We start from the raw sequence: 15,219 nt of genomic DNA, 5'->3' as shown, positions 1-15,219 counted from the left end.
CTCGGGTGGTTCGAAGCTTGATTTGGTACTTGTTGCCTGTGGCGCTTACCAGCACCAGATTTAGACACGCGTGTTCTTACTTTACAAAGTTTCGTGCTTGTTGTATGTGCTTTCTATAAGTCTAAGAAGGGCTACGGTGCAAGTTTCGAAGCTACACCTTCCCCAGTGTCATTTCATTGATAGAAGTACTGCGATCCGATGCGAATACATTGCCTTCCACATTGAAATATGCCATACTCTTCTATTGATTTGCACATCTACAATTACCTTTTAGTAGAGTTTGATATCCCAAATTACTCTCTCCAGGATCTATGATCCAATGAGCGACCTCGAAATGTCCGGGGTTTCCATCTGCACGTCGTTGACTGAATCTGTGCGGTTTTCGTAGAGCACGACCAAGTCACATGACCTAACAGGCACATCTTTACCATTTGGTTCAGCAAATCCTACCTATCGCAGAGGAACTCGATTCGGTGCACAACGATGATCAGCGCAGAGCCGTGGTGAAATTAAACGGCTATTTGGCCTCTCTTTTTCTCTCGGCGTTGCCGGCAAAATTATGCATTCAGTCAAGAGAGCCTCACTGCAACCAGGAGGCCTCACTGCCGTTTCGAGCCGTTTCAAGGCACTCGGTTTTGGTAAAGCGCAAAGCAGGTTACTCGGTGTCGCCGTGGGGACGGCTCTTTCCTTTGACTTACTTTGAGACATGAGGCAGAAAAAATACGGCAAAAAGGAGGGGGCTGGATGGAGCGAAAAAGAAAGAAAAAAAAAAAGAAAAAAGAAAAAGACGAAGGCGCCAAAGGTATCTGCCGAAACTGTGGGAAACCGGCTACGACAGTCTTTCACCGGGAACCTGCTGCTTTTTCAAGCACCCGGAACGTATTACCGTGCCAAAACCTCACCGGTTTTCTTTTCATCTTTGTAAGATTACTTGTACGCAGAAGCCTGGCAGTACACGGTGTCGCTATAACCGGTGTAGGCTGTACGGCTATCCGGTGCAATTTGCTTCTTCACGAATCTGACACCTCGATTGCAGCCACGACCCACAACAGTGATGTTCTTGCAGGTGAGATGTGTGCGTGCAGCATGTTTCTGGGCGGGATTGTGTCAACGTGTGGTGATCTGGTTTCAGGGCATTATATTCTGGTGCTCTGTCCCTGTACGAGCCTATGTAATAGATGGTGCAGCAAAGAAAGCAAAGAAAGCACGCAAAGCACAAAACACCCAACAAAGGACATGCGGTGCTGATTATAAGCAGCAGAGTCCCCAAACCTGTGTATCGTCCGTCGTAGTAAGATAGTAGCCCCTGACCTTCCCGGTGGTATTACAAGAAAAAGCAGTCGTGGTATAGTACAAGAAATAGGGTTGAAGAAGAGTAAAAGCAAGATGATAATGAGAGACACGGGGAAGCACAAGACGACCTGTCTTAGCGCCACGTCGCGTGAATCCGACCCCGTCGATTGCTTCGGGCGCCCGGTCGCAGGCCGATGTCGCCGCCAAGCATGAGGCTCTTCCACCGGCGACCGACGCTTTGGCGGTCCTTCTTGCCCAGACTGCGCGCGCAGTCTTGCCAGTCCGTCTTGCTGAGCTGCAATTTATCCAACACCAGCTCTACTAGCATGCGGTCGTCTTCGGAGCTCCAGCTCTCGCCGTCGACCTCGACCTCGACCGGCGCCGCGCTTCGGCTGCTATCGTCCGGGACGCCGTCCGCGTGCAGAGTGTGGAAGTCGCTTCGGGCCAGTCCCAGCGGAAGCGCTTCGGGGGCAATGCGCGAGCGTCGCGGTGTCTGTGGCCGGGGAGGCGTTGTCGGGTCGGTGACAGTAGGGACGGGAGCAGCAACCGCAAAGATGTCCTCGTGGGATGATCGGCGAAAGAGTTGTAGAGATGGTGCCGGCAGCAGAGCTGGAGCCTGTGCAAGCGACGGAGAGGGGCTGCCGAAGGGGTACGATGCGAGAGACGGCTGCGGGAAGATGTCGTCGTCCCTGATCTCGAAGCCGTCATGGTCTTGGTCTACGGACCGCAGCCTCTTGTTGGGGTTGCGCGTCAGCGGCATCCGCTTGATGATTCGTTTGCGCGCAGCAGTAGAGTATGCATCGATGGTGGTGGTGTCGGCGGCAGCGGAGTCGTCTGTACTCGTTGAATCAGCACTGACCGTGGCTGCAGCCTTGCGCGGCCGCAGACGCAGCTTGAAAGGCGGCGGTGCATGTGTGAAGGGAGGCGTGAGCTGTTCGTGGTGCCGGTGTTGCTGCTGAGGTGGCGTCAGCGGAAAAGAAGGCACAGCGGATGGCGTCGATATCGGTGCTGACGCTGGTGCTGTCGACTGGAGGGCGGTTTGCAGGCTGCGGCAGGTGGTGAAGATGTCACCAGCAGCGTCGTGGAGCGAGGAGGCATGTGTTGGGCTGGCTGGCGGCGAGGCGAAGAGGCCGGTAGGCAGGCCGCGGGTGAATGGATGTGCAGCTGCAGAAGACGGAGAAGGGAATGGAGCCGAAGCAGTTGTAGCAGCGGCAGCTAGAGAGGAATGCGCCTGGTCGCAGGCGAAGCCGTGGAGAAACATGACGGGGAGGCAGGAAGGGTTGACGTGCAAGGAATGCGCGAGGTTGGAAAGACGGGAAGCTTAGGAATGCTGAATGACGAGATGGGAGAAACTGGGAGACTGGCTGGGGAAACAGAGAGGCAGAAACCGAGAGGAGGGAGAAGGGTGGCAGGAGACTGATATTCAAGGGCGAGCGGCGAGGAATGGAGGGCAGCTGGTCGCGAGGGAGAGAGAGTTGGAAAAGATCGTGCCCTTGGCGAGGGCTGCTGGCGTCCGGGAGAGAAGAAGAGAGCGAAAGCGAAAGGGAGGAAGACGGGAACGAGATGGCGATTTGCGCCTCTAATAGGCAGGGCCACCCTTTTTCGTTTCCTGCTCCCGCACGTTTTCTCGGGGCACACAAGCAGGGAGGACGGACGTCGGAGATCCACCGTCGAAGAGGACTGGGGGGACGGGCACTCGTCGTTGCGCGGCGCAAAGAAGAAAAAGATTGTGGTTGTCGCAAAATCTGGGCAAAAAGGTGACAGGAGTGGTAAAAAAAGCAGAGGGGGGTGTCCACCTGATTCACCACTAGCCGGCCTTGGGGGCCAATGGGCAGGCACGCTGGGCAGCAACTGACCGCTATGGCCGGCGCCCGTGCAGAATGCCGCTTGTACCGTTGCAGCGCTAGGACCGCGGGCTAGCAGAGGCCTGGCGCTGCTGCAGACCATCAAACCACCCGCTAGACCCGCCGCTGTAGCGAGCAACCCATGGGTCCTCGGAAGAATCACCTAGTTCTCCTCCTTCTCGTCTGCGCAGCCATGGCAAGCACGGCGACCCCACCGTTCCATCGCGCCCTAATCATCAGCGCTTGCCCGTCGCAGCTCTTGCCGACTCGCCTCTCTTTGCTGCTTCTTTCGTTCTTTTTCCCCTCTGCCTCGTCTCGCTCCCTCCTTCCGCCTGTCCTCTTTTCCTTTTTCCTTTTCCCTCCCCGGAGTACAGCTGGTAAGGGATACCGAGAGTGACAAGAGAGACAGCAGGTGCCAAGAAAGGCAAGGGTTCCCAGGCCCGATAGTCCCTGCAGACGGACGAACAGGCATTGAGACCTGCATATGCACCTCACCGTTAGGCTGGCAGTATCAGTACTCGTATCCTATGATGCCTTTGCCTCTCCCTGTGCACAATGTTCCCCGTTTTCACTGCGCCTGACGAACTGTCTTCACTCCGGCTCCCTCTCCATCCCTGTCCTCCTTTCCGCTTCTCATTGCCGTCGTCGGTTTCATCATACCTATCACCTCATCCATCTTGCCCACAAGCTGCTCTTGCTTCTGCCGTATGGCTCGCCCGCCCAAAATGCGCCGTTGGCAACAGGAACGGTATGGCCCGGTGGCTCCCGTCCTCCTTAGTGCTGCCAGTTGGCCCTGCCGACTCACTCGTACTGTGTGAATGTGCATACGAAGTGGCCCCATCCTCGTTGTCTTCGTATCCCTGGTTCCCTGGTAACCTGGCCTCCCTTGCTCGCTTCCCTCGTCCCTTTGGTCTACTGAGACAGCCCTCTCCCTTTTGCAGCCGGCTCTCTCTCTTTCGGTCTGTTCTCATTTCCCTTTTCAGCTCTGTTGGGCTCAAGCAAGCACGTCGGCTCCGGGTATTACTTCTGCATTTACGAACACTTCATGCTTTCCAGCCATCCCTTTCCTTACGATCCTCCCCCAGATCCGTGTCTCGTTGCCCCTTCGACAGCTCTCTGCAAGCCGGGAATTACTGGCCCTCCCCATTTAGTACGAGTACCTGTACGGAGTAGTCCATGTCGCTTTGGCTGCAAGGGACACCCGACATGGGTTTTCGTTCACATGACGCTTCTGCTGCGCGCTCCTTATACGCCTGCACACCATCTTTATATCTGTGCTTTTTCTATTTCGCTCTACTGGCTCGAAGTACAGGCAGGCTAGCAGATCCGAACTGGAATCCAAGAGGACCTGGTGTCTTGCTTGCAGTCCTCCCACCAGCAACCATCACTACTTGCAATAAGACGAGTGCGCCCCTTTCGGAAGCTGCAAAGAGCGGCGACGATGAAAAAAGTAAAGATCCGTACTCTCTGTCTGCTTGCCAGTCGCGTGAGTGCTTACTATCGGTAGGGACGAGACGGGAAGTCTGCGGAACTTGAGACCCCATCCGCCCGTCCGTAAATTTCGTATTCTCAAGTCGTATTCAACCCCTTTCTACCGAGTTTTCGTACTTTAGTTCCTTTATATTTGTATCGTTGAAAGGAGGGATGTCTGACGGCATCCATCTTGTTCTGCCTTTCATTTCTATACCAACCGTTTCGCCATCTTGCTTTTATTTTGACTGATAAGCCTATCTGAAGATGGGACCATAGGCTTTGAGACGGGTTAGCCGCTGATAGTGCACACGTATGCTGCATTTGTTCATGCAGGTTGTCCGCATTTCTGCTTATCTGGACCGTTGGGCTGTGTCCTGATTTTATGTGGGATGGGAATCCATTCAACTTGACTTTTTGCTGTTGTCTTTGTAATCTTAGTTACGCTTTCCTTCTCTGGGCTTTTATGGCTATGAGGCCACCTATGAGGCTCCCTTCCAGTGATTTTCGAGTCACGAGCTTGTCAGTACGAGCTGAGACGATTGCGTGCTGAATGCAAAACTCGACCAGAATCGGGGAATCAAAGAACCTGACCACCCGTCAGAAATACGCGTGAGGAACGTGAGGGGAACGCGAGGGGGAACGCGAGGGGGAACGCGTAAACGACACGTCAAAGCCCACTTCTGCAACGGTTTAATTTAAAAAGGCCGGTGTACCCCACTATTTAGCCCAATCACATAATACCAAAGAGTCCCAAAGCGACACGCCGACGCGCTTTCTTCACCACCTCGTGCTGACTCTTACGTACGGAGTATTTTGTATGGAGAACAACTTTCCGGCTTCGCAACACGGGAATTAATAACAAAAAGCCCCGTGGTGAGGGATTTATCAAACGATTTAATGTGCTTCAAAAAGACAAAAACTCGCAACAATTAGATTTGAAGTGGACAAGCTACCCAGACGTAAGGTGGTCAGCATAGCAATCCAACAAGTAAAATCAAACAGTGATGACCGAATCTCCGTGGACAGAAGGTTTGGGACTAAAGACCGACATCCGCATTGAGCCGTGACGACCCTGGCTGGCAATGTTGCAGTCGAGAATAATCAAGCGACATTGTTTTTACAGTGTCGAGTTGCGCACCATGGAATATAGCATTGCTAGCGTCAGTGATTGACTGCCTTTAATACTCCGTACTCCGTCAATATTATCCCGGATCCTGGGCCCATTTGCCAAAGGCTTCTCTTTGAACTCGTACCCAACCAGCTGCATACAATTTTCAATGCCAAAAGTAAGGATCGTGCAACGTAGAGGAGCTTGGACTCTGAAAATTGCTCTGATTGCCTTCGTTACACATGGGCAAACCGAAGTCGGAAGTCGGATGGGGATATGTGTCAGGGTCCCTGGCGTGAAGCCAATCGTGTGCAATCGATTCCTCACAGTCCATTTTCTTGTACGGAGTGGACCCCACCATTCTGGTGAAGGCGTTAAGTAGACCCAGCTGGAAGTTACGAACCTGCAAAGTGTAAGCCTGATATAAAAACCTTGATGACTACGACGGTAAACGGCTCTTCTCTTTACCAGTACAGTGGTGTTTGGAAGCAATCTACAGTTGTAAGCGCATACTATCCTCCACTTAATTTCCCCGCCCACAGCAAGCCATGCGGTTCTTTTTTCAGCATTTCCTTTAAGCTTAAATAGACAGAAACTGTGTGAAGATTACTACCATTGGATCAAAAACATAATATAGCTTACAGTGGCCATGACAAAGTTACGAAGAATGTTCACTAACCGTTGCCGGTTGGCTTTTACGGCGCCGTATCCATCGTGGCGGCAGTGGTGGATCGAGAGTGGCACTGAAGACAGACAGGGTCTTTGTTGAAGCACAGCACCTAGTTTATAAATAGAATTACGGCGCCTTTTTGGCTGCTTGGTCCAAACAGGGCACTAAAGGGTTGGCTGTCGCCGAAGCAGCTCTATTCTTGTTCAGAAACATTCGAATTGATTTTTGTTGTTGATTGCGACTGTGCTTCTCGAACTTAGTAAGTAATGGGGTATGAAATCAAAACATCAAGTATTGAAATTTATTAGAGGGGCTGGGCTGTCTGCGATGCAACCTGTGCGGTCGGCCACGTCGCCTTCGTCATCTTCGAAATCTCATTTTTGGACGTCTGACGGATTCACTGAGGGGTAAAGCTGACGAAACTCTGCCCCACTATACTTTGGTTGGGCATGAATGCGAGTTCGGACACCAAAGTCCAATTGTTGACACTCGGGAAAGGCTTGAAGCAGAGGAGTTTTGGTGTTGAGTACGTCAGAGTGTTACATACGTAGGGAAGTGTTTCGCTGTAACCCAAGCTTATGTACTTGGTACGGGTTACATGAGACAGATACAAGTAATTGGATAGGAAAAGAATTTGGCGTGAAGCGTCTGTCGCTGTGGCCTGACAATCAGACTTACAAGTTACATCACATCTGCCAATCAATATCATTGGCAGAGACCGCGAAAATGACAGGATCCCGAGTCTGACCCATCCGCAGCAGTTTTTCCTGTCTTTTAATCCTCTCATTCTTCGTCCTTATCTATCTCATTTGTGATTCCATGCAAGTGCTTTTTATCATGACAGACGTGCATCGCCACGGCTTTACACAGCTTTCAGGGGCCAGAAGGAGGGACTGCTACCAGTTGAAGTAAGCGCAATGTCCATTGTTTTACGAGAGGCAACGTGCGCATTTATAGCTGCCAGTGTTTCTCTTCCGCCAGGCGGGGTCCTTTTTGTGTCACAATAGACCAATTCACGGCTGGTGGCACCATTGCTTGCTTGTAACCACCGGAAAGAGTCGAATTACCTTGCAAGTGATTAACGCCTCGTACGCCCTGGTTTAATGTCTGGTATGTTGTGTATAAATAAAAATTTAATTCCGGCCTGCCATACGTTGTCATGTCCTCTGTGTCCTTTTGTCTTCCTTCACCCTCGGTGCTCGGCTATTATTATCACTTTGGTGTCTCTCACCTTTAAGACGCTTTTAAAAAAGGGGACCAGCAACCTTCTAGCATGATCTGACTTGATGTCCTTGTCGGCGTACGCAATCGGCCTTGTCTCCAGATAACGTAGCTTACACATCTTCCAGCCTGGTTCTGTCTCCGCAGACTTTGGCGCAACCTTGATTCAAGGACGGCAGTGTCTGTGCAGAGCCAACTTCCATAACTATGGATATTTCTTGCCAGGAAGAGGCTTCTATGAAGAGTAGAAAACAGAGTAAGACTCTTCGCTTGTTAAAGGGATTGATATACTCCGTACTAAATGGGATGCGTTTGAATCGACGGCAACTTTTTAGATAGAAAGCAGATAGTACTTATAGCCCACCCTCTGATTACACTTAATAGATCTCAGATCTATGACATACAAACAGTCTCTGATATCCCCTTCCGATTGATGCACGAAGAACAAGCTGATGAGGACGGGCTATTGCGTCTCATATCACCTGAACCGAGATAGTAGCCAAGGCATAACCTGTCTTCCAAAGGATTGTGCACTTCCACCCCCTACATATTCCTGGTAGCCAACGTTGCGTCTGGTAATGTGATCCCCACTCCTGTAATCATAGGAGGGCTCTGCGGCAACTTCAGACCAGGTTCGGCCATGCTGGGTAAAGCTGGCCGGCGGCGGTTGCCTCTGCAGATTTGTGCGGCTAGCAGAGGCTCGACCTCGAACCTTGTGCGGCCGCTCGCGATTGATAGCCTGATGAGCATCAACGACACCGTTCTTGACATCGCGCAGCATTCGGCCAAAGTGCGGAAGGTCATACAGTTCGTGTACGACGGCTTCAACATCCATGTCGTCCAGCTGGACACTGCCACTGGTACCTTCAGCCATACTGTTCTCGAGAGTCTTGACGAGCTCGATGTGGGCTGCATAATCCTTGCGCAGATCCCCCACCTTGGTATTGTCGCGCGACACGCGTGCCTTCTGCTCCTCCTCCTGGATCAACATGTCAAGGTACTCCAACGTTGCGTCGTTGTAGGGCGTGATGGAATGCTTCTTCAAGAAGATGCCAAACCGCGCAGCAGACTGCTGGATCTTTGCATGCTCCTCCTTGTACTCAGCTATGCGGCTCACGAGGTCCTGAATAGCGGCCTGCTTCACTGTGACGTCGCTCTCGTTTTGCTCAAAAAGTCGTCGTGCCTCCGTGTCCGTCACGAGGGCCGTATATTCCTGTGTGTTTGAAGAAGTTAGCATACCGTACGTACCTAATGGGAAATAGGGACCATCTAGAGAAATCGGGGAAGACCATACTTCTAGTTCAAAGTAGACATGCAGATGCTCTTGCCAACTATGCCCACATTCGACCTGACAACAGAAACCAGTCCCATCACCGAAGGCGGCGCAGCTCATCAGCTCAGGGCAGTTGACACGATCGACCTCGACATTGTTGAGATAACACGGACTGTGGCAAGGGTTCTTGTACACACATACGACAGCACCGGTGCCATTGTCCCGAAACTCGATACAATCCTTATTCCGACAAACGGTGCGCGGGCGGTCCAGCTTGACTGACTTCAAGTGGACTTTTGGCACCTGTAGTCGTTCAAATAACTTTCCGCCAGACAGCCGCGTGTCACGCAGCTCCTCCATCTGGTCGCTGCATACCTTGATGTTCGTGTTGATGGTCTGCGAGATGTTGGTCATCGGTTTCGTGAGCTCGGCAATCAGCTGCCGTGTTCCATTTAGGCTCATGGTACTTTTCACCTCGTGGGGGACCTTCGACTCGAAAAACTTAACCAGACGCACGGCCTCTTCTCGCGAATGATTCCAGCTTCGCTGGAAGTCCTCTTCGTTCTCCATGAAGATGTTTTTCTTGTATGCTGCAAGGAAGCGGAAGCTCTCCGAGTCAAAACAGAACGTATTTTGGTTTTCGAGAGCCATGCCGATATCCTTGTGCTTTCCCAACAGAGACGTCAGCGGACCGAACGTGTCGCCGGGGCTGTAGTTAGAAATGCGCGTGTTTGTAAAACCAAAGGCCATGTTGCGCGATGCACTGCGATGGAGGTGAGTCAACAGCTCCTGCATGCAGAAATTGAACGTAACCGTCAATCGTGAGTTGTTGCTCTTGAGCAGAATCAGAACGCCATGCAGCTGTTCGTAGCTGCTGAGAGTGCGCAATATGTCGGCCATGTTCTTCTTGTCAAAGGCCAGGCCGCGCGTGTCACCAATCCCGGGAGTGTCGATCAACCGAATTGTCTTGGAGCCGACGTTGATTGGGTAGACGGCTGTTTGCTGCGTTGCCGACGCCCCTTTGCTGCCGTCCTTCTCATCGTCACGCACACCAACCTGGATCTTGCGCTCCTTGATGGCCCCGTTCGGCTGCGAACGATCCATGGTCTGAATAGAAAAAGATGACGGTATCACCCAGTTCAGTTCCTCGGCCCGCTTGGCCTCTTCGAGCGTCTCGAACGTGAGGTAGTTGACGAGCGAGTTGATAAAGGTCGACTTTCCTACGCCTGTTTCGCCCAGTATGAGGATGTTGATATAGTCAGACTGCTCGAGGTTCTTGAGACTCGACAGTAGCTTAGCTCGGTTTTGGGGAGCCACATAGCCATCTGAACTGTTAACCGGCTTCTTCTTCTTGGACTTTCGCCCTTTGGCTGTTTTTCCATGGATTGCACTGTTGCACTTGAACTGCCATGCATCGAACTTTGCTCGACCACAGTCGCAGTAGAAATAATCGTCAGAGTAACCAAACTCGATCTGGGCGTTACAATTCGAACAGATCCAATGGCACAATGTAAAATTGCTGCATCCGGTCCTAGGGCATGGAATCTTGACCATGCGTCGCTGCACGGGTTTTCTAATGTCATCGTCCGATTCGAGTGCCCCAGGGGTCCAGCGTGCAAAGGACTGACTAGCCTCAAACAGCCGCTGTTCAAGCAGATCTTGAGTCACTTTCGTTCTCTTTCCTTCATAGTGTGCAATCTGTACCCTATCCAATTGTTGTCCCAGCGCATCGCAGTCTAAAATGACGATCGCCGCTTCGGTGAGCGGTTTCGTGTGCCGCTCAAGAAGCTCTTCAAGCAAGACACGATTTGCATCCCAGGCCGGCCTATCGGCTGTTATTGCTGCTTGGCTGAATTTGAACACGTACACGTCGCGTTGTGAGGCAGCACAAGCGCCGAGGACCTTGTCTAAATCGACATCATTGTGTCCGATGTAGACTGCCCCGTGGTTCACAGCTGCACTGGAAAAATTGATATTGTCGTTTTGGTCCACCGCCAGATCTAGTAACTGCACACAGGACGACTTGAGCTTCTGGAGGTCATCTAAAAGACTCTCTGTTGCCAACCGGTCTAGCCCATGCAGCCGTGCATGCATAAGAAATGGGGCATATGTCTGCTTCAGCTTCTCTGCCTTCATCTTGACTATCGAGATGGTGCCGTCCACGTCCTGGACTTGGTCCAGTGATACGTACGGTCTGTGCTTAGCTAAATAGCTTGCATAGTCGACCAGCCGACACCAGACAGTCTCGACTTCTCCAAATTGCTCCATCACGGTATCGAGAAGCTCGTGCGAAACGGAAAATAGGTTTCTATCATGGCCTTGGAGGTGAGTGTCGCGAAGTCCAAAAATGGAACCAAGAGACTGGATAGGGAGTAGGGCGTATTGAACTGGCTCGCCTTTTCCATCGTTTGTGTCGTTGTGTTGGAGGAGTGACGGCAGCAACTTGACTAGATTGAAAGCCTCCCTGAAATCTTGCAGGACCATACCACCGTTGTCGAAGACTTCGCTGTACGCAGAAATGTCGCATTTCAGCCCCTGTCCTTGAAAACCGCGTAGATCTGGATCGGGGATAAATTGTAGCTCATCCACAGCTTTTCTAAACATGGCCATAACTTGAACGAGTGACTCGTCGTTGACCACCTGAGATGTATCGTCTTTTTCAGCGACCGGATTTTTGCGTGCACTGACGCATCGAGCAATAATAACTGTCTGGCATCCCCATACAATCCCGACGACAACGTGTGTGGCATCAGCAAACAAGGGGACAGTTGCAGCGATGCGCTCTTGCAGAGTTGCATTGTTGGTCTGTAATCGATCCTCAACCGTGGTCACCCGATGATGGAAGGCGCCGTAATGTTCTATGCTGGAAAATCTGCCTATGGCTTTGCGCTGTTCGTGGAGACAGTCCCCTGATCCCCTAGCAGGAGCCAAACCACTGAATATACTCGCTCCGAATTTAGGATCAACTCCCAGGAGATCAAGCCGTCCCTTTTGAGAATCGATATAGCTCAGGCCTGTAGACGTATTCTTGCGACGTGTTGAATCTACCGAGCCGGGGGGCAGGACTCCAGAGAATAACGACGCTCTCTGGAACGTGTCGTTATAGGCATTGTAAAAAGTTCCAATCTCAACCTTCTGCCCCAAGGCAGGCCTCTCTAAAAGGTAGCTCATCGAAGCTGAGAGGAAGTCTGATTGGGCCACCAACAGATGTTTCCAGTGTTGCCTTTGCTTTGAAAAACAAGTATTTGATAATTGGTGACCTTTTGGCTTTCAAATTTGTGGTAGAGCAACTAATTTGTAGTAGAGCAGCTTGTGAAGGGAGAGCGGACGGGATGAAACCAAAATTCCAGGGCATTTAAGGACGAGAGGATACGAGAGCAGAGAGCCAGAAGATTGAAAAGTGAAGAACAGGCAAGCAGACGGGCAGAGAAGCTGCAATACGAAATTATATAAGGCCCCTCTCGTGCCAAACAAGCAAGCGAAGTACAGAAGGAGCGGGTAGCCTACTAATCGCCCATTGCCTGGGCAGCGTTTGCAGTTGTAGCCTGCACGGCTGGGGTGACGTTAGCTAACGCCATCATGTGCGGGTCTTTTTTAACGGCTGGCTGTTGGAGCGACCCAGACAGTGCATAACACGGTCCGTTGTTTTTACAGGACTGTGCTTCAAGTGTACATGGATCTGCGTCTTCAGGATCATATGCCATCTAGGCATCAAGTCTTACTGTCTAGGTGATGCTGTCAGCTATCGTATTTAAGGTATGTCGTAGAGCAAAAGAAACAAGCAGAATATTGTAACCCTATAGTATCCCATTCTCTACTCAACCCACTGCTCGGTCGCCTGTTTGCGAACCACAATTTCGTCTGCCCTGACGTCGACGATGAAGTCGGTCTTACTAGTGCCGTCTCCCTCCTCAATCTCCTCATCGTCTTCAAGGTAGCTCTCGACGAGACCGTCCTGCACGTGCTCGACGGCCTTGCGAAGGCTCCGTGCACCGAGCTCTTCGCTGTACTCAGCCTCTGCGAGTCGGGCGCACACGCTGGCATCATGCCGCACATGTAGTCTCACGTTGCCCAGCAGCTGCGCCCGCTCCGCTCCCTGACGAATCAAGACCGGTTGCGCGACGTTCTCGGCGAGCTCCAGCAGGAACTTGTGTGCCACTACAGCCTGCTCGCCCTTAGAGAAGGGCACAAAGGGGATAAAATCGGACACGCGGCCTGTGATGGGCGCACCGAAATGGTCGAGAAACGCACTGCGCAGCTCTTTCGACAGCTTCTTGGTCAGGTGCTTTGTCGTGGCGTTGTTCACGTCCGCAGAGTCCTGCTGAAGGATGGCCGGATGGGCGCTGCAGAACTGGAGGATGGTCTCGTCCAGCGCATTGGTCGCCAAGATCCAGATCGTGCGCGAACAGTCGACTTTTCCTAGCGAGCGGCGGTCCTGGTAGTCGCCACTGTCAAAGGGCAGAAGAAGCGCCTGGTGGATTTTCTTGGACGCCTTCTCGAATTCGTCGAGGAAGACGACAGACCGTTGGCCGGCGTTGTGCGCTATGAAATTGTTCAGCGGACTGCCCCGTTCACAACCGACATACGGAGCCCGTGGCCCGAACATCTCTCTCTCCTCGTTGAAGATGGTGCAGTCGACCACCTGCAGTGCCAGTCCGAGAAGGTTGCCCAGCTGCCTCGCCAGCTCCGTCTTCCCATGGCCGCTGGGACCGGCAAAGACAAGGACGAGCGGCCGCTTGCTCGGCACCGTGATGTAGGTCATCAGCTTGCGCAACAGGTGATTGGCTGCGACCGTCTGTCCGATCAGGTGGTACTGTATACCGAGGATGGCCTCGGCGTTGCGCAAGACAGCAACCTGGCGGTGGCGGACGCCGGCACGTTTGAGCTTGGTCGCCCGGTCGAGATAGTATCGCTGCGTCAGATCTGTGGTGCGTGCCATCTTTTTGCGCACACTAGGAGATTTACACCACTTCCACACATCGATTATCTTTGCGCTGCCGCCATCGAGACCATCAACATTCTGAAGCAGCTCGTCTTCAGACAGATCACGGTTGTACTTCACATAGAAGGCGTCTGGAATCGATTTGGGCGATGCCCCCAGACTGAGCAACGTGGCTACCACAGGCGAAGTATCACGTCCGTCCAGAAGCTCGCTGAGTATGACAGCATAGGCTAGCAAGGGCGTCCCAGAGGTAGGGTGGATGACCGAGACGTCAGCACCATAACTGGCCCAAAGCCTCAGCATGGCGGGGTCGTTGGACTCGACCGCATAGAAGACGGACGGAATGCCCTCGATGGTGCCGTTGATACGTGCTTCGATGTTGGCATTGGGGAAGCCTTGAAGATATGTCCGAATGGCTAGGATGCTAGCACCTTGCTGCACACCCGCACAGAGCTCCCCAAGGTCAAAAGCTGCTGTTTCTCCTTCTTCCAATCCTTGTGAGTTTCGTGTTCCGCCGCCGTATTCAGACATGCTCAGGATTTGAGCGGCATCCTCCTCTGGCAGTCGGGGTAACTGAAAGTTCCATTCTGGTGTCTTCGTTGCCTCTATTGACTGCATCGGCTTCTTCTCGAACGAGGACTCAGCCGCGATTGTGGCTGTTGGTATTGGAGTAGCATCTACCACAGTCCTATCCTGAACAGACGCAGCAACATTGTCGTCATCCGAATTGCCTAGCTCTTCTCCCTCAAAAGGAGGGGTAGGAGGTGTTGGAGGAGTGATAGGAAATGGCACAGGCTCTTTCTGGCTCTCCGGCGCCACATTTGTAGGTAAGGCTTGAGAGTGGCCTTGGCGAGCCAGCACGGCTAGTAACTTTTTCTGGTGGCTGACTGCTTTCAAAGGGTCTTGTTTGCTCATCTGTTCAAATCGTCAGCTCAGGGTTCAGTGAAATTTGTGGAATTGAACGTACTGCAAGAAGCATTTTCGCTCGTTTTTCGTCGCACCCACACTCTTTCATGATGTACGCCAACTGTGAGTCCATCGTAGGAGCTGGAATCAAAGCGTTTCGGTTTTCTGCCATGATGCTGATCTCAAGTTGCTGTACACTACCACCAGACAATGTGTACACAATGTGCAAATATTGGGAAAGCAAACAGAAATGAGCCAGCTGCAGCCAAAGACAGATATAAGGCGACCCACCTTTGTCTAGGCATCCCAAGGGGGGTGCATTGTAAACTTGCACCCCTTCAAGTGAACCAAAAATCTTACGGAGTAATACTCTGAAAGGTTCCGCCAACTGACCAACAGGTGCAACCATGGGTTGCTATTGGTCACGATAACCAGCCGCTCCTGTAGTGGGCAATGGCTGGTACTATGTAGCCTTGTTGTTGGTTGACC

General features: G+C 52.1%; 3 protein-coding genes across 3 annotated transcripts; all 3 read right to left on the bottom strand.

The window, feature by feature from the left end:
• Positions 1-1,426: 1,426 nt before the first annotated feature.
• Positions 1,427-2,554, bottom strand: CMQ_3047 (DNA-binding protein; the record flags this gene model as incomplete). The annotated part of the gene is made up of 1 exon (XM_014317125.1): positions 1,427-2,554. The coding sequence occupies one exon, from the start codon at positions 2,552-2,554 to the stop codon at positions 1,427-1,429; it is 1,128 nt and encodes a 375-aa protein (XP_014172600.1).
• A 5,533-nt stretch (positions 2,555-8,087) lies between these two features.
• CMQ_2717 (aaa ATPase domain containing protein) lies at positions 8,088-12,053 on the bottom strand (the record flags this gene model as incomplete). The annotated part of the gene is made up of 2 exons (XM_014316795.1): positions 8,088-8,822; positions 9,084-12,053. 2 exons carry the CDS (start codon positions 12,051-12,053, stop codon positions 8,088-8,090), a joined length of 3,705 nt encoding a protein of 1,234 aa, XP_014172270.1.
• Positions 12,054-12,696: 643 nt separating this feature from the next.
• On the bottom strand, positions 12,697-14,902 carry CMQ_2869 (ATPase, aaa-2; the record flags this gene model as incomplete). Its single annotated transcript, XM_014316947.1, has 2 exons — positions 12,697-14,739; positions 14,792-14,902. The coding sequence occupies 2 exons, from the start codon at positions 14,900-14,902 to the stop codon at positions 12,697-12,699; spliced, it is 2,154 nt and encodes a 717-aa protein (XP_014172422.1).
• Positions 14,903-15,219: the final 317 nt, after the last annotated feature.

This window comes from Grosmannia clavigera (assembly GCF_000143105.1).
Source record: "Grosmannia clavigera kw1407 unplaced genomic scaffold GCSC_144, whole genome shotgun sequence".
Classification (NCBI taxonomy): domain Eukaryota; kingdom Fungi; phylum Ascomycota; class Sordariomycetes; order Ophiostomatales; family Ophiostomataceae; genus Leptographium; species Leptographium clavigerum.
This window is presented reverse-complemented; position numbering and strand designations above follow the sequence as displayed.